The sequence below is a fragment of the Pelodiscus sinensis genome, chromosome 11 (genome assembly GCF_049634645.1).
Source record: "Pelodiscus sinensis isolate JC-2024 chromosome 11, ASM4963464v1, whole genome shotgun sequence".
NCBI lineage: Eukaryota > Metazoa > Chordata > Testudines > Trionychidae > Pelodiscus > Pelodiscus sinensis.
Window position 1 is genome coordinate 5,064,736 of NC_134721.1, and position 24,141 is coordinate 5,088,876.

A 24,141-nucleotide genomic window follows, 5' to 3' on the forward strand; every position below is an offset into this window, starting at 1 on the left:
AATCGCGTATCTTATTTTGAGCTTATTTCGAAATAGAGTGCTATGCCGACAAGTCCCTTAATCCTCGTGGAGCGAGGTTTACCAGGACGTTGGAATTGCGCACCGGTATTATATTTCCAAATAATAAGCGTGCTGTCAAGACGAAGAAAAGACTATTTCAGGATACCTGAAGTTTCCTGAAATAGCACTGCTGTGTAGACATACCCTAACACACAGCATGTTATTTTCCATGGGGGTGTAGCCATCAGAGAGCTAGCACGCCCGGCATGGCAAAGGACTGCATGACTAAGCACCTCTTTGACATCCCTCACTTCAATGCTCAGTTGGACACGTAGGGACATGTGGAATTCTGGCTTGATTGATGGCCACGCCCATCAACATGAGCACCGCCTGGGGGAGGCTAAATTCCAACTCTGGCCTAACTTCTCCACGGACGCCAGCTGAGTCACATGCCGGGAAGGGTCTCTTCTGACAGGCTGAGGAACAGGTTGAGGCAGGAGAAGAGATGTTTGTCTTGTCCCTTTCGCCACACACCAACCCAGCCTCGTGAGGAAAGCGAGTTGGCCGCTTAGGGGAAGCAGAGCAAGGACCTAAAATAGACCCGCTCCATAGGCCGTCGAGACCTTGGCAACACCCTAATGGCTTCCAATCTCTGCATTTAGAGGTGAGCGAGGCCTGAGAGGAAAGAGCAGTGGAGGAGGGGATATGGGTGTGTGTTTGATTTGGACAGGGGTATGAGAAGGTCAGTGAGGGCTCGCTCAGACCCACCATCCCACCCGTTTTGTGCTCCCTCTGGGCTGGGCCTTCCCTTAGCCGGTCCATGCTGCTAAACGGAGCATCTTCAGCTCCCTTCCAGATACTATCTGCTGTTTATACTTGCACCTTCTACCCATGTGCCCTCAGTTCTTCCCAAGTAGCTAGGCTCAGCGTGGCTACTGTTTTGTAAACTCATTACAAACAACATACACATGGCCAAGTTCATGTGCTATCGTAAAAGCAGTACTTAGTCCGTTATCTTCGCTAATTGAACAGCTTCTGTACGGATCACAGACGGTGCCCAGCTCAGCCAGACCTAGAAAGGCAACGGCAGAACAAAGAGAAATATCGCTTGTGGGTAAGCACATATTAACAGCATCACCTCAAAGGAGTAAAAACAACAACAAAAAAATAATAGATTAAGCTTACCTAATGTATCACATTTGTCGTGAGCTCTACATATATCCTGTCTGAAAGCAGAACAGACTTGACGCTTTTAATTTTCATGTACACGCAAGTTACAGTACAAATGCAAAAATAAAAAAAAATATCATTCAAAAGCAGTTCTTGATTCTCCCGCTGACGTTCGCAAGCTGGCTTGGTCACACAAGCAGTCAGTGAACTGAACAGAGAGGCTTGTTTTGACTGTCTATTACAGTCAACTAGAGTGTTGCCAATTTCCTTCAATGGCATTCAATGAGGCCCTGAACATTACAATCAGTCTAAGATGTGTTTAACAGAGGGATAAATATTTACCCTGCATCTTTTCATTGCTACGCTACTTCCACAGTTGTAATCCAGACACTTGTTGTCATTAGAGTGCTATGCACAATCAATTATTTCTGATGATCGCATGCATTATAAACCCATAGCTTCCAACTGGGACACTCAAATGGCTACACGATTAATGAGAAAACCCAATATACCTGGTAACAAGGACGGCGGTATCATGTCTGGGCAGGTTGTGTTCTTCAGGGTGGTTCTGGGAATGCTGCCATTGGCAAAAGTTTTTTAATGTTGTCTGGGCATTATACGATATTGAAGGGCCATCCTAGCCATAAAAATATATATATATATATATATAAAAATGTGCATTTTAGTTATTCATCTCAATGCTCATTCCCTGTCGCAAGCAGAAAGAGGAAAAAAATATTTTCATTACCTGTTCATTATGGATCACGACTAATTTCACAATCACAATATTAATTAAATTTCCAATACTTGGGTCTTTATAGATAGAGGCTACCTGCATCAAAAGAGAGATTTTCAGAGTTAATGCTGGATTCAAATGAAGAATTAAAGCAACACAAACTGGTCTCCTGTTTTCTCAATGAATGGAGGGCGGCAGTTTTTCGCTGTCACTGGTTTTGATAGTAGAATGGTCTGATCATACAGGTCAACTGAGTGCAAAACCTTGACATATTTAGCATCACCCAGGGGCATTGTGTGTGTCAGAATCCCAGCATTTTCTTTTGCATCCAGTCTTTCAATTCGGCCCCGAAATTACAGGGCCACAGTCTATCCTCAGAGATACACCTGCAATGATTCACTAGCTATGATTTTCAAAAACCACCAGTGATTTCAAAAGCTTCAACATCTCAGGTGCCACACTCAAGACGGCTTACATATTGAGAACCTGCCCCTTGAAAATCTAGCCCTTCTAAAAAAAAGTCTCAAATCGGACCCTCAAAACCACCCTCATACTTGATGATCTTGGCCATTCATTGCTGGTAAATAAAACTTTATGAAATTTGCATGTTTGGGGGGAGAAGAGGTGGTAATTTCTCCTGATAATCTTTGTATATTTTCCCTAAGCTTTTACTGCAAATGTGCGTTGATCTGTATTATACTCTACTTTTCCATGGATAACATTGCAAGGCAGGAAGTACTGGGAAGTAGTTTGGGAGCGGAATTTGTACCACAGAAATCAGAGATTAAAAAAACCTGAATGGATCACCTGATCAGTGCTGAGGACTATTCCAGGAATGTTTTGCAATGGATATTTACTAGTGCTTTCAAATAAATGGCAAGTCTCCAGCCAAAATGACTGAAGCTTTTGGCATAACATCCACCCAGAGAATCATTATGTATCACAACTAATTTCACAAAACAATATTGATTACACTTCTAGTACTTGGGTCTTTATAGGCAGAGGTTACCTGCTCCCTTTTCAAGGAACCTTTCTCATAACATTTATTTTCTATCCCTCTGTCTCTCTTTCATCTTTATCGGGGAACGTAAATGGATTATTTTTATTTCTTGACAGCTCATCTCTGTAAAGCACAGCATAAATTATCTAACTGAATAATATCCATTTTCTTTTGCTGTCCATGTCTATATTGTGTAAATACACACACACACACACACACACACACACACACACACACACACACACACACACACACACACACACACACACACACACAGAGACTGGTTCTACAATACAAAGTTTTTGTGCAAAACCAACGATTTTTGTACAAAAACTCGCAGAGCATCCACACCTCAAACGTGTTTTTGTACAAGTAAAACGAAAGAGCAGAGGGGTTTTTCCGGTGTAGGTATACTTCTTTCTATGAGGAATGTGTGTATGGGCAACAGAGTTTTTTTGCGAAAAACAGGAATGAGGAAAAAGCACAGGTGCCCTGGTGGCCATTCTGTGGATAGCTATCTGCGCTTTCTTTCAAGAGAGCATCCATGCAGTCTGGACACTCTCTTGCGCAAAAGAGCATCGCTTTTTTGATGTACTTTTGCAGTGTGGACGCTCTGTTGCACAAGAAGTTTTTGCGGAAGATCTCTTCTGCAAAAAGCTTCTTGCACAAGAAGCCTGTAGTATAGACATAGCCTCACACACATGCCATACCTCTGTATACTCCACTCTAATTCATCTGATGAAGTGGGTTTTATTCACGAAAGCTTATGCCCCAGTAAATCTGTTAGTCTCTTGGGCTATGTCTAGACTGCAGGCTTCTTTCGAAAGAGAGCGTCTAGACTGCACGGAGAAATTTTGAAAAAGCGGCTTGCTTTTTCGAAAGAAAGCATCCAGTGAGTCTGGATGCTTTCTTTCGAAGATGCCCTATTTACATTGAAGAACGCCTTCTTTCAAAAAAGGAACTTTCGAAGGAAGGCGTTCTTCCTCGTAAATTGAGGTTTACCGCCATCGAAAGAAAAGCCGCGTTCTTTCGAATTAATTTCAAAAGAATGCGGCTTGAGTCTGGACGCAGGGGAAGTATTTTCGAAAAAAGGCTACTTTTTTCAAAAAAAAACCCTGAGTCTGGACACAGCCTAAGGTGCCATAGAATTGCTCATTGTTTTAATGGAATATGAAATGCATTTCCATACTGTTCCATGTCCCATGCACCAGAGAAGAGAGTCACTGAGCATTATGTGGTAAGATGACCCCTGTGGCTACATTGAAAAGATGGTTCTAAGATACCCGAGGGCACTAGACCCTAAACACACTCCTATTGTAAATCTCCCCTCATGACAGAGAGTGGCAGAGTCTTTTGTGCCCCAGCATCTGGACTCTGGGTTCAGAGATTGCATCTGGTTTAGGGAAGATGGAGTCCTGTGATCCAGAATCTGCCACCCCGGAGCATCCGCTCCCACGCCTGCAGGCAGAGCTCAGTGCTCGGCAGGCACAGACAGCTCAGAGACCATCACTGAGCCCAGCACAAAGATCCAGTGGCATTTGGAACCAGTGAGCACTAAGGAAAATCACCCTCCGGTTGCATGCAAAGAGAGTTGCCACTGGGACTGTTACCCCTTACTGGAAGGTCAACTGACACCTCTGCCCGTCATGAACCAGCTAGTATTTCCCTCTTCCTTTAAGCAGCAATGAAAATTGGGTAAGAACATAAGAATGGCAAATGGGGTCAGACCAAAGGTCCATCTAGCTCACTGTCCTGTCTTCCCACAGGGGACAATGCTACACCCCCTCAGAGGGAATGAACACAACAGGGAATCCCAATCCATCACCCATTCCCAGCTTCTGACAAAGGAGGCTACGGACACCATTCCTGCCCATCCTGGCTAATAGCCATTGATGGACCTAACCTCCAAGAATCTAGCTAGCTCTTTTTTGAACCTGGTTAAAGTCCTGGTCTTCCCAACAGCCTCTGGGTATTAATTTCATTGGGTGACCCCCTTGTTCTTGTGTTATGGAGGCAAGCAAGTAACTTTTCCTTATTTCCTTTCTCCTACAGCCAACCCCCAAATCCCAGCACGTTGAAAGGGCGGGACATGGAGGGGACCCACCTTTCTGACCATGTAAGCTGGGAAGCCACCTATGGCAAGATTCCCATTCAGCTTGTATTGCACATGGGCCTGAGGGGAAGATCCTCTGGACCTCAAAGACTACCCTACTCTTGAAGGCTTGGGGAACTGAAGGAGTGAGCCACCAGAACAGTTAATGTGTGTGGTGGAGCCAGGGATGGAAGAACCCATCCAGCAGGCCTCGAAGTGTCTTTTGAGGGGCTCCAAAATTTTCCGTAGTGAGGGAGGAGCCGGGCCTGAAGTTTTGTCAATCAGAGGCTTAACCTAATCCTGACGTCAGTACAGAACTTGAGGCACACAAGCTGTCCTACATCGCCCCATCCATAAGGGGGCGAGTAAGATCGGAGGGGAAAAATTCTTCCTCCATTTTGATACTTACTATTGACATTAACGTTAGGACATAGTGTTGTAGGTTCGCTCCGTGATAGGCAACCATTCTGCTGTCCGCCACCACCATGACTTCCACAAAGCGAGGGTAAGAGAGGAAACGCTTTGCTCTTCGGTGCGTCTTGCCTTCTCCTGTGTTCTCAGTCTTGTTGCTAACTGTGGAAAATTGATTTCCTTCTATGCTACGTTTGAACACCTCCACGTCAGGTACCAGACTACTTTCTTGCCATGGTCTTCTCTGGTTTTTCCTCTTGCTCTTCTTGTGACTATTTTCATGCCCTACGGTTTAAAAAGAATGAAAGAAAGAAAGAGATGGCCTGGATTCCTAATTGAGTGCATTCAAAACCACATGTTTTTTCATATTAGAAATACTTTTCTGGCCCTACAACAGCTAGTAGTCTGTGTCCTACAATCCTGCAGATTTGTTCTAATTAGCTATTTGTTCTAAGGTTGCACGGAAAGCCACAGTGCAGCAAAACACTTAAATATGTTCTTAACTTTAAAGTCATGAGTTGTCCTACCAAAGTCAATGATGCTTAAAGTTAAACGTGTGTTTAAAGGACTTCAATCCTGTACATAGAATTCACACTCAAAAATAGGGATGTTAAAATGTGTGCATGTAGGTAACCATGTAACTGCTGAAAATTTCAGCGGCTAGCCGTTTACATGGGGGAGGGGGCTGCTTGTAACCATGAAGGTTAACTCATGAGCAGTGTTCCTTGTAAGCTGAGCAGCCACCCAGGAGAAATTGAGGTGCCACTCAGCTGATTAGCAGAGCGCCCAGAGCCTCCCACAGCGACAGCATGTGCTTGGTGATGCACATCTGCACGTGCATAGGTGCACATAACATTTTTTCAGGGCTGGCCTTACCATGAGGAGAACTGAGGCGGCCGCCTCACGTGCCAGACTGTGGGGGTTTGGGAGGGGGGGCGCCACTAGGACCCAGAGAATTGAGACCTTCTGAAGTTTTGGCCCAAGCGAGGGGCATGGTGGCGTCATTTGAGCTCCCCGCCTCAGGTGCCACAATGTGGGCCGGCCCTGCAATTATTAATCCGCACATGGATGGAAAACATTAGAGGGAACAATTCTGATGAGCTCAGGCTCGTCGGTTAACCATGTACACGTTTACTCTTTCACATCCCTAGTTAAAAACCAGCTAACTTTGCTATACGTATATCAAGGAATTTGTAACGATTCTGTCTGCAGCTGTGTATAGATTCCATGTGCGTCCAATGTGGCTGTTAAGAGTAACCCTTGCCTTACTCACAACTGGAGGACAGAATAAAGAGGTGAAGCAACTACACGGGATACATTTCTGCCTGTAACAATAGCAAGGCTGCGCTTCAAATACTTTCCCCCCTCTTATTATGCCGTGCCACCAAAACGGTAAAGGTCATCAAACAACACAGCTGCCACCGACTAAAGAATAGAGCACAGTTTGTTTCATATATACTGCTTTTGATATTCAGTTAGGCAAAACATAAAAAGGGGACTGGAAAATACGCTACAAGTAGCTAGGAAGATGACAGAGTGAGGAGGGTATCCGGGCCAAGAACACACATGGAACATGTACCATTAAGATTTACCATCTGATTAGTAAGTAATTATAGCATTATTTAAGTGCAAGAGCAAAGCACTGGTATTTGATGCCTCTTGAGTTTTAATCAGCTCCTCATAGGCAGTAGCTAATTGAATGCCATTCATCCCAGAGAAACAGTGCAGGGCTGCTAAGTAACAAAGCCAAATCTGTACTCTTCATCTACCCGGCTGCAGACGTAGAAATTAAGGGAAAGCTACAAAGACTACATCATGCAGGTGAAAAGCATCCAGCTTCCTTATCGGACACGCGGAGAAGGGTACAGGAAGCAGAGTGCAAACAAGATTTCAGCGATAGGGTGCTTCTTGGCTCTTGTACATGTGCTGTTTCCTTGTCGGATGTGTTCGTAATAAGTTCCAAAGCAGGGATTTCAAAATGTTAGCCAAGAGCAGCAGCCTGCAGAGTAAACGGCCCAAGCACCGTTCAACTGAGACATGTTACTTTGCTTCCTGTAAATCAATAGACAACGTTTTAAAATTAAACGCTGCTGCTCGGCAAACAATACATACCGCATGTTTGGGGTGGGCCATCTAATGACAGCTAACCCCCCCCCCCCCCCGCCCCAACTATCTGAGGAAGCAACATGAAAAAACCCTCTAGTTACCTTTGCACTAAACTAGGCAGGACTCTGCTCTCACGCTCAGATAACATCACAGGCAGCGGTGGCTTGCCCCTTACACCCGTGTAAACCAGCGCAGACCGGCCAGCTATCCCTACGGGTCACTCTCCTTTCTGGTGTTCAGCCAAACACCTTAGGTTGCTTCTCGTTGATATAGAGATGTGCCCAGACTAGGGGCAGAACGGAGGCTCAACAGGTCACAAATGAAAAGTTGCTGTTTCAGCACCCTAGAGCAGGGATTCTCGCATGTTTTGGCCTGTGGCCCACCCTGCTCAACATAGACCTTTCTGCAGACCACCAGCCAACCTCCCGCCATGACACAATGGGTGCAGGAGTGGACTAGGAGTGGGGGATGGGTGGGAGGGGCCTGGGAGGGAAAGAGGGTGCAGCAGCCAGCTGAGGCGGGAGGAGGGGTGCTGGGAGGGAAGGAGAGTGCAGCAGCCAGCTGAGGCGGGAGAAGGGATGATGGGAGGGAAGGAGGCTGCAGCAGCCAGCTGAGGCGGGAGGAGGGGTGACAGGAGGGAAGGAGGGCGCAGCAGCCAGCTGAGGCGGGAGGAGGGGTGCTGGGAGAGAAGGAAGTTGCAGCAGCAGGCTGAGGGCGGAGGGGAAGGAGGGTGCAAGAGCCAGCTGAGGTGGGAGGAGAGGTATTGGGAAGGAAGGAGGATGCAAGAGCCAGCTGAGGTGGGAGGAGAGGTATTGGGAAGGAAGGAGGGTGCAAGAGCCAGCTGAGGGTGAGGAGGGCTGTGGGGGAAGGAGGGTGCAGGAGCAGGCTAAGAATGTGGGGTCTTGGAGGGAGGAAAGTGCATGAGGGAGATGGGGGGGGCACTTACCTGGCTCTGCGCCTCCTGCTGCTCCCAGGTCCCCTGCGCCCACTGCTCCCATTGGCCATGATTCCGGCCAATGGGAGCAGCGGGGAAAGCCTCCAGGTGAGCAGTCTCCTGTGCTGCCATTCCCCCAGCTGGGAAGAAGGGGAGCAGCAGTGTAAGGAGCCGCTTCCTCCTCTCCTGCAGCGGGAAGCCAGCACTTGTGCTCCAGGCTCGTTGAGGCAGGGGAGGGCTGGAGCGCCATCATAGGCTCCACACAGCGGAGAAGGGGCAAGCCCCGAACCCACGGCCCACCTGCAAGACCATTGTGGAGCACGACTGTACCAATTCTGAAGCCGCTGTGGAGCTCTGCCTTAATGGGAGACATTCCTGCATGAAAACACTTTACCCCTCCGTTAGAAGTTGGAGCCTCTCGACTAATTGGTACTGAATTCTCTTGCCTAGCCAGGGTACAACACTGGCAGCCACATTCAGCACCTAGTGGATCTACCTGCCCTGCAGGGAGACTGTAGTGCTGCCAAGGGAAACCCAAACTCAGTGGGTGGGCTGGCTCCCCCTAAAGTTTCCTGTAATTGTACAGCTTCGCTGGACCTTACTGGTCAGCAGCATCCCTATGTTAGGGCACCTGCAAAGTCCTTAGGTCCAAGAAGGAAAGAAGTATTTCATATCATCAATGAGTTGTAGTTAAGGAGCCAGGGACGTTTGGTACTTGGGGACTTTCTTTTCTAAGACGCAAGTTTACAATTAAGTGGGGCAGGTGTCTTTGTGAGAGCGTATATGGGGAGGGTTGGCAGAATTCATGGCTATAATTTTGAGAGCAAATATCGGTGCTTATTTTAAAGCTTTTTTTATTTGTATCAATTTATATTTTCATGGCTGTGCAAAATTAGGGGTTGTAAGCTTTTATTTTATTTCTCTCTCTTTTCAACGCTCACCTTTGCAGGAACTCCTGGGGGCTCAGGCAATTACTGCACGGCAGAGGACATTGAGAATTAGAAAGTGAGAGAGTTTTCTGTCCGTTCAAACACAAATTGTGGGCAGATGTCAAAACCGGGGGAGCAGACAGCCTACGCGGGTCCCTTGGCAAGGCGTGGGGCCGGAGGGGGAGTAGCACTGTGCTCTTGTGCCCCACCCCCACCCTAGCACTCAGAGATGCACAGAGCGTGGGGCGGCGCTCCGGCGGCAATTTAAAGGGCTTGGGGTTCCAGCTGCCGCTGTCACAATAGTAGCAAGAGCGCCCCGGAAAAATGGGCCCCTTGGAATCGCTGGGCCTTGGGGTAACTACGCCATTTACCCTGGATCACAGTACACCTGTCAATAGAATCATAGAATCATAGAACTGGAAGAGACCTCAGAAGGTCATCAAGTCCAGCCCCCTGCTCTAGGCAGGACCAATTCCAACTAAATCAACCCGGCCAGGGCTTTGTCAAGCCGAGACTTAAACACCTCTAGGGATGGAGACTCCACTACTTCCCTAGGGAACCCATTCCAGGGCTTCACCACCCTCCTAGGGAAATAGTTTTTCCTAATATCCAACCTGGACCTCTCCCACCACAACTTGAGACCATTGCTCGTTGTTCTGCCATCCGTCACTACTGAGAACAGCCTCTCTCCATCCTCTTTGGAATCTCCCTTCAGGAAGTTGAAGGCTGCTATCAAATCCCCTCTCACTCTTTGCTTCTGCAGACTAAACAGACCCAAGTCCCTCAGCCTCTCCTCATAAGTCATAGCCTTAACTCGATCTCTAACTCTTTCCCAAGCCGCTCTTTCATGGCTTTGCCGATCTGGAAATGTTGATCGTCGCCTGAACTATTTCGTCTCCGGTGTGTGCGTTTGGTAAATGTCAGTAAACAGCAATTTCACCAACCTACTAAGGACTTTGCAGGACCTTACACAAGTCACTCAGATCGAGACCAGGAAGCCACCCTCAGGGAGGGACCCTAGACTGGCGTCCAAAGGGCTTTGTGAGTTATCATGTCACTGGACCAAGCAGCCCATGTGAGCTGAACAGCTACGGCAATTGTCGGGGCGGAGGGGTTATTAGGATTTGACGTTCCATGTGGGTTGGGTGTCACGGATGCTCAGCACAAGTGGTTAGGGGGGATGACAGAACGTTCTCTCACCTAGGCTGCGCCTATGAAAAAAGCAGACGCTCTTTCTCAAAAGGGCGGCTGTGTGTACCTCTTCTGGGAGGTGTGTCTGCGCAGGGGTATTTGAGGGGTTTGGCTCTTCACTGTGAAGGAAAAACAGCACATTCTCTATGTAGGGTTGTGTAGTCTAGCCTGCATGGAAGCGGCTGTCCTGGTTTATCTTTTGGAGCATTATTCAGTTTTTAAAAAGAACAAGCCCTGAAGCTAGTAACGGTCTGCATGCAAGTTGCTATGGGGATAACGGCAGCAGCCGGAGCTGTGGGCCCTTTAAATTGCCGCCAGAGTGCTGTGCAGTACACTCCCGGCGACTCTAAGGACTGGAGGTAGCCAGAATGCTGTGGCCCAGGTGGCACAGACGGCTGGCCTCACCCCTTCCGCTAAGTCCCCGCCCCTTCCGGGAGCACAGATCCGGGCCCCTCCCACACTTTGCCGGCTCCCCTCTGTGCACGCGTGCCTGGGCAAAACTTTTTTATCATAGAATCATACACGATTCTATGACAGGAGGTCATTTACTCCAACCCCCCGCACAAAGCAAGACCAACCCCCAACTAAAATCATGGCAATACTTATGGCAAAGACTGGATCCCTTAAAAAAAAGCGACTCTTCAAATCGTTCTGGGGATTCCTGGTGGAAATGGTCACAGAAAAGGAAATGAAGAATGAATCTCTCAAAGTCTGGTAACTGCTTGGCTATTGCTAGTATCTCACTGGAAAAAGAAAAATAGCCTAAACAGAGAGGAATGATTCCAAACAAACACCTCAATAGCGTACATTGCAAAACAGATAGATACTTAGATGTTAGTTTCCTTGTATTCAATACTCAAAAGTGCATTTGCCTACACAAAAAGCAGTACATTTGTCCACATTTCTAAATATTCAAATGTAGAGAGACATGCCTATTCTGTTCAATATGTGCAGAGAAAGCTCTCACTCAATTTAATAAAGTCACAAGAGACAACACAGGGACTATAATGATGCTCACTGTGCAATGTAGTAAAAGGCTGTTAAATAGAGAACTCTGAAGACTACATTCACGTATAATGCCTCTTTAAACAAAAGCAATCTGTTGTCAGAAATGTTTTGAGTCTGATATTCACATGGCAAGAATTTGTAAACTTGTTCAACTTCCCTAAGGAGTTAACAGAGAGAAAAGGAAAATGAATCCTTTTATTATAATTTCCTCCTTTCAGCTTTTAGAGGATTTCTATAGAAAACCCAGCTGCAGTCCCTATCCATGAATTCAAGGTTCTTGAAAATACATTATGTTAGACAGAGGAGAATTGGTAAGTAAATCGCCACCAATACAACCTTAGATTTACCTCCCCTCCCCCCTACCCGCACGTAGGTTATATATCTGTAACTTCACAGTGAGAAGAAGAATAGCCCAGTGGTTCCAGCACTAGCTGGGACCTAGCTTCCATTTCCTGCTCTGCCACAGACGGATTGCACGACCCTGGGCAAGTCTCTTAATCTGCGTGTCAGCTTCGCATTTAAAAAATGGGGATAATAGCATTTCCTTACCTTCCTGGGTTGTTGTGAGAATAAATACATTAAAGATCACGAGGCTCTCAAATAATGGGAACCATTTAAGTCCCTAAGATAGACAGAACCCTAATCCTGGTAATGCCAACATACCACAGCTGTAGGTGGTGATTTATGCCACCTGTGGATTTAACCCCAGTCCTTTAGAATGCGTCAAGCAAGAAATAAAATGAAAATCACCCGCTAACGGGACAGCACCAGTGCAAAAGGAGGTCAATCAAAGTCTGTGTAGACTGCAAGATTCTTTCGAAAGAGAGCATCCACACCTCAAAACCGGATTGAAAAAGCGATCTGCTTTTTCGGAAAGCAGAAAGAAAGCCCCGATTGCTATTCAGAGAATAGCCACCAGGGCACCTGTGCTTTTTTCGATTGCCTTTTCTTTCGAAAAATGTCCCACACACACCTTTTTTCGAAAGAGCTCTTTCGGAAGAGGCGTTCTTCCTCGTAGTTGCAGGTTTACCAATGTCGAAACCCCCCTGCATTCTTTCGATTTAATTTCAAAAGAATGCAATTGCAGTGTGGACGCAGGTGATGTTTTTTTCGAAAAAAGGGCAGTTTTTTCAAAAAAACAACGTGGTCTAGACATACCCTCAGGCACATTAATTCAAAGTGGCTTGTAGGACTACGCTTGCCCTGAGTCCTCCGGCTAGCGTTTGTGGTTTTAATCACAACGTTCCTGTTTTCAAAAACGTGGAATCCTGCCTGCCACGCGAAAACCCCACCGACGCCAAATGAGAACATTGGACCCAGGCGCTGATCCAGCAAAGGTCTAGAGCCCCTGCAGACCTTGTACGGGCCCAAGGGTCCCACCCTACGCAGAGCACCAGCAGGTGTCCTGTCCCTGAAGACCTTATCGCAGCATCAGAGAATAAGCAACTAACCTGAAAAGGGAATATCCTCCGCATGCTGCCAAATGCACAATGCAAACCCACGCACGCACATCTGGGGAAAAGATTTGCTCTCCTCTCTTTGGGAGCTCTCATGGATGACTCAGACAACGGCATGTGCCCTTCCCCCAGCACGAAGGCCTGTGTTTTAAATCCATTTTCAAACCCAAAATATGTGTTAGACGTGCAGAGCAACCCAAACTGGGCGACTGTTTACACGCTGGCTACTCCAACCTCATTGCCAGTTACACGGAATGTTTAAAACAAGCAGCTGGACGCATCTGGGCAGACAGGGGCTGCTCGGGGTGGCCAGAGCAGTGGCCAGCATAGGTGGTCAGTGAAGGCAGGGCTGGAGGTGGTAAGTCCACCAGCATAGGTGGTCAGTGAAGGCAGGGCAGTGCGCCGCACCTGTGCTCCCCACTTCCAACCACAGGGAGGGAAGGGGAGCAGGTGTGGCTTGCTGCAGCTTCCCCAGCCCTGGAGGAAGGTGCACCGCGCCGCACAGCCTGGCCGAGCCCAGCACAGCCTCAGGGGAGGGAGAAGGCAGGGTGAGCTGCGCCATGCAGCCCAGCCCAGCCCAACCCAGCACCAAGGAGGGCGGAGGGCACGCAGTGTGGCCCCAGTATCCCCAGCCTCTCCAGCAGGGGAGGGAGGACAGGGCACCGTACTGCCCAGCCTCTCCAGCAGGGGAGGGAGGACGGCGCACCGTACTGCCCAGCCTCTCCAGCAGGGGAGGGAGGACGGCGCACCATACTGCCCAGCCTCTCCACCAGGGGAGGGAGGACGGCGCACCGTACTGCCCAGCCTCTCCAGCAGGGGAGGGAGGACGGCGCACCGTACTGCCCAGCCTCTCCAGCAGGGGAGGGAGGACGGCGCACCGTACTGCCCAGCCTCTCCAGCAGGGGAGGGAGGACGGCGCACCGTACTGCCCAGCCTCTCCAGCAGGGGAGGGAGGACGGCGCACCGTACTGCCCAGCCTCTCCAGCAGGGGAGGGAGGACGGCGCACCGTACTGCCCAGCCTCTCCACCAGGGGAGGGAGGACGGCGCACCGTACTGCCCAGCCTCTCCAGCAGGGGAGGGAGGACGGCGCACCGTACTGCCCAGCCTCTCCAGCAGGGGAGGGAGGACGGCGCACCGTACTGCCCAGCCTCTCCACCAGGGGAGGGAGGACGGCGCACCGTACTGCCCAGCCTCTCCAGCAGGGGAGGGAGGACGGCGCACCGTACTGCCCAGCCTCTCCACCAGGGGAGGGAGGACGGCACACCGTACTGCCCAGCCTCTCCAGCAGGGGAGGGAGGACGGCGCACCGTACTGCCCAGCCTCTCCACCAGGGGAGGGAGGACGGCGCACCGTACTGCCCAGCCTCTCCAGCAGGGGAGGGAGGACGGCGCACCGTACTGCCCAGCCTCTCCAGCAGGGGAGGGAGGACGGCGCACCGTACTGCCCAGCCTCTCCACCAGGGGAGGGAGGACGGCGCACCGTACTGCCCAGCCTCTCCAGCAGGGGAGGGAGGACGGCGCACCGTACTGCCCAGCCTCTCCAGCAGGGGAGGGAGGACGGCGCACCGTACTGCCCAGCCTCTCCAGCAGGGGAGGGAGGACGGCGCACCGTACTGCCCAGCCTCTCCACCAGGGGAGGGAGGACGGCGCACCGTACTGCCCAGCCTCTCCACCAGGGGAGGGAGGACGGCGCACCGTACTGCCCAGCCTCTCCACCAGGGGAGGGAGGACGGCGCACCGTACTGCCCAGCCTCTCCAGCAGGGGAGGGAGGACGGCGCACCGTACTGCCCAGCCTCTCCACCAGGGGAGGGAGGACGGCGCACCGTACTGCCCAGCCTCTCCACCAGGGGAGGGAGGACGGCGCACCGTACTGCCCAGCCTCTCCACCAGGGGAGGGAGGACGGCGCACCGTACTGCCCAGCCTCTCCAGCAGGCATTCTGGGGGGCGGAGTGTGGGCGGGGCCATACCTGGTAGTTTAGGAAGGCAGGGCCTTGCCCTGCCTTACATACCCTATGCCCATGGTGCCCTGCCCGCGGCAGGCCCCACGGGGCTGGAGCAGCCCCCTGGTTAACGGGAAGCGGTAAGCATCACCTGTTAAGGGTGAGGTTTATTGGTTAACCGATTAGCCTTTCACATCCTTACTCCCGTTGCGGCTGTGGGGGTCCCCTTTCCTGGCCCAACGCTGCTGGCCACTGCAGTTAGCTTACCAGCAAGCCACAGGTGTATGGGTTAACCATTTAACATCCCTAATTACAATCTAATTAAGCAGAGTGAAAAACTCAGATATCACCCAGACACCATCATTTCACATTGTGAATCCAATAAAGGTTGTGACTTCACGCACTTGTCTCTTTCATATCCTGAAATCAACACAGTAACTTTAATGTATTACTGTAACATGGGAAGCAATTAAAAGCTCATACGTTTTGAGCTATAATAGGAGCGTGACGTTTTGCATTTGTCTACCCTATTGATATATCACCAGATGATATCAGGAAACAAAATACTTATTTGGCAATCTCCCAATTCTTGCCGATGACTACAAAACACCTACCTCCACGTGACAGCAATTACATGGGTTTAAGAAACAAGTGAGAAGTTTATTCACAATAACATCTAAGTCCCAGCGATTGGATGGATTTTTGAGTGCCCAGCATTGAAAGCCAAGCAACCACTAGATTAATAATTTGAAAACGAAGGCAGTGATCCTTTGTACAGCTTTGACAGTTGATATTCATTTAAATGTGGTCAAAGACAGTCTGACAATTTCCTAATACTGACTTTTTAAAGCTGTGTCTGCTTTGAATTATTGTTTTAGTTTCACAACTGCCCAGTACTTGATGGATCTAAGCTAACAGTTAATTTGTACTTGCAACAGCAAGGAAAAAATGGAACCAACACACAGATCCAAAGACTCAATCCTGTAAATTTCATTCACACAAGCAAACAACATTGTACCTTGTGCAGTCATTTAGAAGGATGCAAATTGCAGGTAAAATTCTACCCTCTTGGTCTTGTAGCATTTTACATTCACTTTGCATGCCGTTTGGCCAAAGGATGAGCCAAAGTTCATTGAAATGAAATCAATGGGACTCTCTTAATTACTGTGCTGTCTTCACTAAGTGGAAGGTGGGGTGTCACTGGGAGAAATTATTTTGCCAGCCCCTCTTTCTTTTCTCAACCCGGAGGAGTACCAGAGTCGACAGGAACACAATCAGCGGTCGATTTAGCGGGTCTTTTCTAGACCCGCTAAATCGAGCCCTGGGAGATCAATCTCCACAGAACTGATCTCCTGGTAAGAGTAGACAAGGCTCGACTAATTGCATTAGTAAGGCTGATAGGAGCAGACCCATGATGGCTTTTGAAGTAGTAACTATTGTTATACTAACAATAAAAAAATTAAAAAGTGATCACTCATCCCTAACATCTCGGAATCCTTTCCATTCCCACATTATCTTGCCCTTGGGACTAGAAAGCATTTCACACAATTAAACAAGGCGTGTGACAATGAAAGCAATTCCAGTTCAGCTTCAAGTTCAGGAAAGCTGAGGCAGTAGGGGAGAACATAACTAACCATATTAAAATTCTCTCCCAGGTTTCATTTTAAAAAAACCACCCTGCTTTTTAACTAACTTATCACATACAATTTGAATACATAAACCAGATGTTTCAGTATATAAGACTTGCATTTGGGTAGTTAGTCTATAAAGCTTCCATAGCTGCTCTGACCCAGTGAAGCAGACTCTAAAGCTAGAGTCAGGAAGTTAATTATTGCACACTTTCATAAAGCTCAGCAAAATTTAACTGTGTTCCCTTTAGGCGGTTAAACACCTTGTGACCCAACACCCCTGGACCTGAAGTTGTTTGTGAGAGCTAAAGAGAATTTGCCCATCCAGAGTGGCTTTTATATGTGCTTGGTTTCACAGTACCCACTTGACCTTGCTACCCCTACCCAGATGAAGTTCCACTAGATGCACCCCTATAAGTACGAGATATAGGATCCAACCCTGCTGTTAGAAAAACTCTCAATGGGAAATGTAACTCTGATGCTACCAGACACATTATGCCAGCAAAGGAGAATAGACCCACGTGCCAGGTCTATGCTGTGAGGGGAAGGTCGGCTTAAGGTACAATTCCAGTTACGTAAAAAACGTAACTAGAGTCAACATACCTCAAGCTGAGCTTGGTGCTGTCTCCACAGTGGGAGGTCGATGGGAGAAATGCTCCCGTCAACTTCCCTTACTCCTTGCAACAGTGAGCAGTACCGGCACTGACCGGGGCACCCTCAGCATTCAATTTAGTGGGTCTTTACTAGACCTGCTAAATCAAACTCCGGCAGATCGATTGCCAAAGCCTCAATCTTCTGGTAAGTGGAGACGTGGCTTTAGAGTTAACTTCAACATTGCAGCCCTTGTATACATTTTTTAACTCCTTCCCTTTAAAAAACTTCTAATTATTTCCAAGTCTTTTCCTGAAATTCATGAAAGTTGCTAACAAGACCACACCTTTGGTCTTGGGAAAGAACCAACCTCTCTTTGCCCAATACACAGGTACAATGGGGAAGAGCAGGAAAACAAGCTTTGGAACACTGCCCACGTGCCCTTGCCCTGACCTCATGGGGCCACTGTTAAGAGGGAGAGAAACAATGCAATTTCCTTGCCAGTTTAATCCTTGGCCTCTCTGAGGCTTCTAATAGGGGATGAATTTTGTGATGTGGATACTAGAACTAGAGGGAAACCAGCCATTTCGTAAAATTAAAGAACAAGCATCCGCTACTGCTGTCTTAGGGGAGACCTAAACCAGCCACCAATAGATGGAAGATGCTATACCCCATAACTAAACCCTGGAGCCATCCATCCATCCATCCCAGATTTCAGAGAAATGTGCACTCTTTTCTGCTGGTAATTTATGAAGATTTGCTTCGGGATCTTCCACCATCCACTAAGAAATCACATGCCCAATGACAGGTATGGGAGCTGTTTTTACAATCAGTCTAGAAAATAAATATCTTTACTGTATTGGATGAAGCAAAATCAGTTTCACACATACAAAATGGGAAGCGACTGTCTAGGAAGGAGCAATGCAGAAAAGGATCTAGAGGTGATGGTGGACAACACACTAAACATGAGTCATCAGTGTGACACTATTGCCAAAAAAGCAAACATGATTCTGGGATGCATGAACAGGAGTGTTGTGAGCAAGACATGAGAAGTCATTCTTCCACTTTACTCTGCACTGATTCGGACTCAATTGGAGTATCGTATCCAGTTCTGAGCACCACGTTTTAAAAAAGATGTGGAGAAATTGGAGAAGGTCCAAAGAAGAGCAACACAACTGATTAAAGCTCCAGAAAACATGACCGATGAGGGAAAACTGAAGAACTGGGCTTGTTTAGTTTAGAAAAGAGAAGACTGAGAGGGGACAGGATACCAGTTTTCAAGTATCTAAAACGGTGTTACAAAGAGTAGGGTTGCCGGGTGTCCCGTTTTGAACCAGATAGTCCAGTATTTGAGTTTTCGGTTTGGGAAACAAATTGAGAAAATATAAATGTCCGGTATTTTCTAAATAAGATGTAATGTAGATTGTGATATAATATCAAGTGTGTCCGGTATTTTTGTTGAAACCATCTGGCAACCCTAAGAAGGAGGGAGGAAGGAAAATTGTTCTCCTTGGCTCTCTGAAGATAGGACAAGAAGCAATAGGCTTCAATTGCAGCAAGGGAGGTTTAGATTGAACATTAGGAAAAACTAATGTGGTCAGGGTGGTCAAACATTGGAATAAATTGCCTAGGGAAGTTGTGGAATCTCCATCACTGGAGCAGGTTGGATAGGCATCTATCAGGGATGATCTAGACAGTATTTGGTCCTGCCGTGAGGGCAGGGGACTGGACTTGATGATCTCTTGAGGTCCCTTCCAGTTCTGGGATTCTATGATTCTATAAAATAAACAAAAAACGTTGCCTTATTTAAGTGATGGGCATTCATCAGAGAAGACAACTCAGACCTCTCTCGTTTAATGGCAGCAGGTAAAGGCTCCTTGTAACTCTGGAGTTACTCTACTGTAGAAAATGAATTTATTCCGTATTTATTCCAGCGTAACGGAGATGGATGCTTGTCATGCTGCAGGGATGACAGCTGGAACAGTGCAAGGAGGAGGGAGGTGAGCGGCTTGCTTGGTAGTCTATTCTGACAATCCACTCTAAAGGCAGAATTAAGGATAACGCCACATGACGCTAAACCTCGGTTCCTTGATTGTGGCCCCAGAGCATTGTACACTGGTCCAATGGGATGTTGAAAGCAGCATTTATAGACTAGAGAGTGGGAGTGAAGAATAAAAACAATACAGGAAATGGATATTCAAGCCCAAACAAAAATCCAATGACACACAGCATGCACCACGTTCTTACATATGGAACAACGCCGCTAATGGTCTGATGACCACCTGTGCTGCAAACCAAAAGTTCAAACCCAAGTCAATTTGAGCCTGCTTAACAGCTTATAGAGCTAAATTAGATCTAGAGCCTTAACAGCGAAAGGATTTGCTAAAAATGTATAGATGTAACCTATACCTTATGTGCAGGCAGAACTGTACCTCCATATAACCCAGCGTCCCATTCACAGCTTGTTAGAACCAGGTGGTGGATGGAAATCCCATTTCCCAAAGGGTTTGGAGATTCTGGCATTTGTCTTTATTCCGATTAGGAATGAAACTAGCACATTTCCAGATTCTCCGCAAAAGCAAATTCTGAAAAAGCTTTGCTTCCGTGTCCCCTTTTCTCCTGCAACACGCAACCAAAAGTTGTTCCAAACTGAAAAAATCAAACGGTGCCATTTATTGAGACGTCCGGGGATGGGGCCAAGACCTCCTGGCCCACGTTCAGCTCCTTGTAGATGACTGTGGCTTATTTTGCCCCACTTAGGTCTTTTCAGTCTCTGTGCCTCTGGGTCTTGCTGGGCAGTAGGACCTAGCAGTGCAATATTCCAACCATCAGAAACATCCAACTCAGGGGCAACTGTTGCTAAGGAGAGATGCTCTCCCCCATCCCCAGCCCTGAATTCTGGGTTTTCCCCTTGAAAGGAATCCAGCACGCGGACAGCTCCAAGCACAACAACATTTAATACCGCTCCTGCCAACGGCACGCCTTCCTAGCGACGCTCGACTCCCATGCTGGGAATGTTTATGCACTCAAGCACATTGCTGCAGGCAGGCTAAGCTGGAGCCAGGGGCGGGGGATAGACCGACATATAGACCTTCACAGTTACTACAATTCCCGCTCCGCTTCCACAAAGCCCCAGACAGGGCAAATTCGCTGCCATCTCCTGCCCCAACCGAAAGGCACCACAACACAAGCCTGCCCACCACCATTACCCTTCCTAAATGCCTTGCATCTTCTCCCCAAGCCCATGCCTCTCCCAAAGACCCTTGTGCTTATATCCCCCTCAGCTCCCTTCCTCCTGAGGCTGTGCCCGCTCCAGACCCCTGGGTCTGAATCACCTCTCCCAGGTCTCCTCCCTCATAACATAAAAAGTCAACCAGTGAACTGCTGAATGGGTTCACGGGGATCCTGCGGGTGGGTGGCCCAGTCAGGCTGAAGGGTCTCCTTGCCCACGGTGCAGCATGGTGGGCCCAGCTAGGCCGGACCAGCCCTGTGCGGGGTGGGGGGCTGCTCAGCCTGGGCCCGTCGTGCCGCGCCGCTACTCGCAGCTGCCAGTTAACCACTTACCAGCGAAGTGGTTCCCAGGTAAACAGTTAGCCTTTTACATCCCTAATTGTGAGACCCACAACCCAGCTGGTAGCTGGAAACACAGAAGCCAAGATGGGAGCGACGGCTGAGGGAGAAGTGCTTGGGGTGGAGAGGAAAGGTTGGGTTGGGATGGAGACAGATCCCAGGGGATGTGGAAGGAGAGTGTAACCCTGAGATACAGAGGCAGAGGTGGGGGCTTCTGGGAAACAGGAAGTTTGGACTGTAACAAATCACATACAATTTCATTATCCTGAGTCAGGCGTTCATTTAAAGACGCCATGCCCTTGGTGTACAAGTAGGGTTGCCAGGTGTCCGGTTTTCGCCGCCTCTGTCTGGTTAAAAAACCCCAGAAAATACCGAAGATGTAAAATGTCTGGTATTTTCTGTGTTTCTTGGACGGAAGGCCGGTGGGGACATTCTTCCCCTTCTGCATCTGGAAGGGGTGGGGAAGCAGGGAGGTATTTAAAGGTGCAGTTTTTTTTTTTTTTTTTTTTTGCTAAACCAATTTCACGCCATGTTATTTTTTTTAAAGTATCCGGCAACCCTATGGACGAGACTAGTTTTCTCTCTTACACATGTGCCTTTTCAATGAATCTGGTGGACAGCCTCCAAAAGTTTCGCACTCCCCACTGGGAAAAACCTTACATTTCACACGCTGTGAGCCTTGTTCCCCCAAGGTACAAACTCTAGTTTGCAAGCTCTCTTGCACACAGGAAATGCAAGACCCTCTACCCTTGCCTACGACAAGGCTCCCACCACGTTGTCCCTCCTTGCCCCTTCCTCCCTAGAGGCCTGTGAGGAAATACAGGCTTTGCAGTAGGGCCCTAAGCTTTAGAAATCCAGAATCGTAGCCACTCGTTGCAATATCAAGGGAGTGCCACCAGTAATCTCCGGCAGACAGATCAACAGAACGGAAAACGAGAATCGAGACTGCTCAGCATAGCACACGTTCTCCGCATCTTCTAGGATCAGGCCCACAGTTAACAAAGATTTCATTATAACCACGCTTCGGTAGCTCAGGCCAGAGGACACAGGGCTCCAGGCGCCAGAGACTCTCCAGGGCTGCGTTCGGCAGGGAAGGCTGTTAAAAGTTACTTTGAAAGTGTAATGTATTGCAAATGGCTCACTCGTGCCTCTGGGAATCGGTGACACATTACTGATTATTTCGGTGGCATACATGGCAGTTGCACGGCGAGACATGTTTTGTACAATGACTCGAGGCACCATCCAAAAAAGGACACATTTTTCCCAGGGGGAAAACGGAACCAAATGGGATCCACATAATATTAGGTCTGCACGTGGATACGTTACATCTATGGAATATAGTCCAGGACCACATATGGTGTAAGCTAAAGCCAATAAGGCTGCGCTAATTTATACGTGAGAGTCTGATCTATTTACTTTAGCCCCTTTATCCACAGGATTCCCACCCATTCAGAAACTGGATGCATTCATCTGGCCTGAACTCTGGGAAACATCAGTGTCCTATGGGTAATGACGACACCGGGCATGCGGGAAGCAAATGCTGCCTCTCTATTGAAGAGATGAGCGACTAATTCACAGCGATTTGGCATTTCACCTTTTTCCCCCACTGGAAAATAAATATCCACAAACAGACTGAGGACTACTCAAATGCTCAGACTACAGGTTGAACCTCTCTGGTCCAGAACTCTCTGGTCCGGAAACATCTGTAGTCCGGAATGATTGTAGTGAGCTGGATGTCCACTTTTCATGGGTGTGGCCAAGTTTCCCATGGTCCCACTCCTGGCTGTCAGAGTTCCATGCTGTGATTTAGCTCTAATTTACCTCTAAATGTCTGCTAACAGCCCAGTAAGCAGTGGAAGGGTTGGTAATGCTGCTAGACAATACTGACCTCCCGTAGTCCAAAAAATTCTTGGGTTTGGAACTGGTCAGGTCCTGAGGGTGTCGGACTAGAGAGGTTCAACCTGTAATGAATATCTTTAGAACTTGAGGGGTTTTTTTTTTGGGGGGGGAAGCTGTCTGGTAACTAGCTATCCACGTCGAGTGGTGTCATTTCTGTGTGCTGAATCACTGACTAAACACCAAGCTGGGTTTTAGATGGTTCAGTTGAAATACACAGTTCAGAATTCCAGAAGTCACACCAGAGACATTTTTACGGTCGCTTTCCGTAGATGCTAAAACATTGAGAATTGCGGGAACTAACCAGAAAAAGCTGCAATGAAACAGCCTTTCCTGCTCTTTCCTTTATCAGTTAGGCCCTGCCAGATTCACAGCCGTGAAAAACATGCCAGGAAATGTGGTCTTTTGCGTGTTTTACCCTATGTTGTACAAATTACACCGGGGAAACCAGGCCAGTGTTTCTCAAATGAGCGGTCCTGACCCAAAAGAGAGTTGCAGGGGAGTTCACAAGTTTCTTTTAGGGGGAATCACTATATTGCCACCCTCACTTCTGTGCTGCCTTCAGAGCTGGGTGGTGGGAGAGTGGCAGCTGTCGGCCGGGCGCCCAGCTCTGGAGCAACGCCCTGCCAGCAGCGGCACAGAAGTAAGGGCAGCCCTACCATGCCTTGCTGCCCTTAGTTCTGTGCTGCAGCTGCTGGCAGCTCTGCCTTCAGAGATATGCTGCCAGCCAGCAGACACTGCTTTCCAGCTGCCCAGTTCTGCAGGCAGCACCCCCTAGCCCAGAAGTAAGGGTAGCAGTACCGTAACCTCCCCTATGATAACCTTGCAACCCTGCTCCCACAACTCCTTTTGGGTCAAGGACCCCTACAATTACCCCAGTGGCATTTCAGATTTAAATAGCGGACACCATGACATTTACCATTTTTAAAAATCCTATAGCCGTGAAAATGGCCCAAAATGGCCTGTACATTTGGTAGAGCCCCTACTTACCAGTCGGTGGCCACAGCAGGGATGTAAAATTCTGGTTACTCAGTTAAACGATAGGTTGACCTAATGGTTAACCGACTAAACGGGATCGGGGCTGTGGACTGGAGCAGCCCCTGACCGTGGCAGGCAAGAAGCCGTTCCAGCCCCCACCGGTTACTGGTTAACCGGAACGAGAAGTATCACCTGTTTAGTGTGATGTTTACTGGTTAACCTTTCCCATCCCTAGCCTGCAGGGGGTCTGCTGCAGCAAGTAGGGATGTCAGATCGCGCGTTACTGAATAGTTGTGACGCCGCACAAAATGTTAGCGGTTACAGGACTATTTGACCCTCTGCGAGGGCAGCACCCAGTGCGCTCCCAGCCCCCTCCGGGGGGGCCTACTGGTCATAGGCAGCAGCGCCGGGCGGCAGGCGGGAGCTGGTCCATGAGGCAGCAAGGGGGGGCAGGGGGATGCACACAGTCAACAGGATGAACAGAGAAGCCCAGTCTCCGTGT

General features: G+C 48.5%; 1 protein-coding gene across 5 annotated transcripts in view; it reads right to left on the reverse strand.

The window, feature by feature from the left end:
- Positions 1 to 24,141, reverse strand: part of ADAMTS9 (ADAM metallopeptidase with thrombospondin type 1 motif 9) — a 159,029-nt gene that overhangs the window by 125,005 nt on the left and 9,883 nt on the right. For 4 of the 5 annotated variants that reach the window (XR_012906430.1, XM_075938511.1, XM_075938510.1 and 1 more), the window contains exons 4-8: positions 5,408 to 5,694; positions 1,919 to 2,002; positions 1,683 to 1,807; positions 1,186 to 1,226; positions 967 to 1,072 (exon numbers count right to left, since the gene is read on the reverse strand). Coding sequence is in view for 4 of the 5 variants with exons in the window: in XM_075938511.1 (XP_075794626.1) it covers positions 967 to 1,072; positions 1,186 to 1,226; positions 1,683 to 1,807; positions 1,919 to 2,002; positions 5,408 to 5,694 (643 nt within the window). In the remaining variant the exon portion in view is untranslated. Of the gene's footprint in view, positions 1 to 966; positions 1,073 to 1,185; positions 1,227 to 1,682; positions 1,808 to 1,918; positions 2,003 to 5,407; positions 5,695 to 24,141 lie in introns of those variants that run through there. The other variant, XM_075938512.1, reaches the window with a different exon arrangement.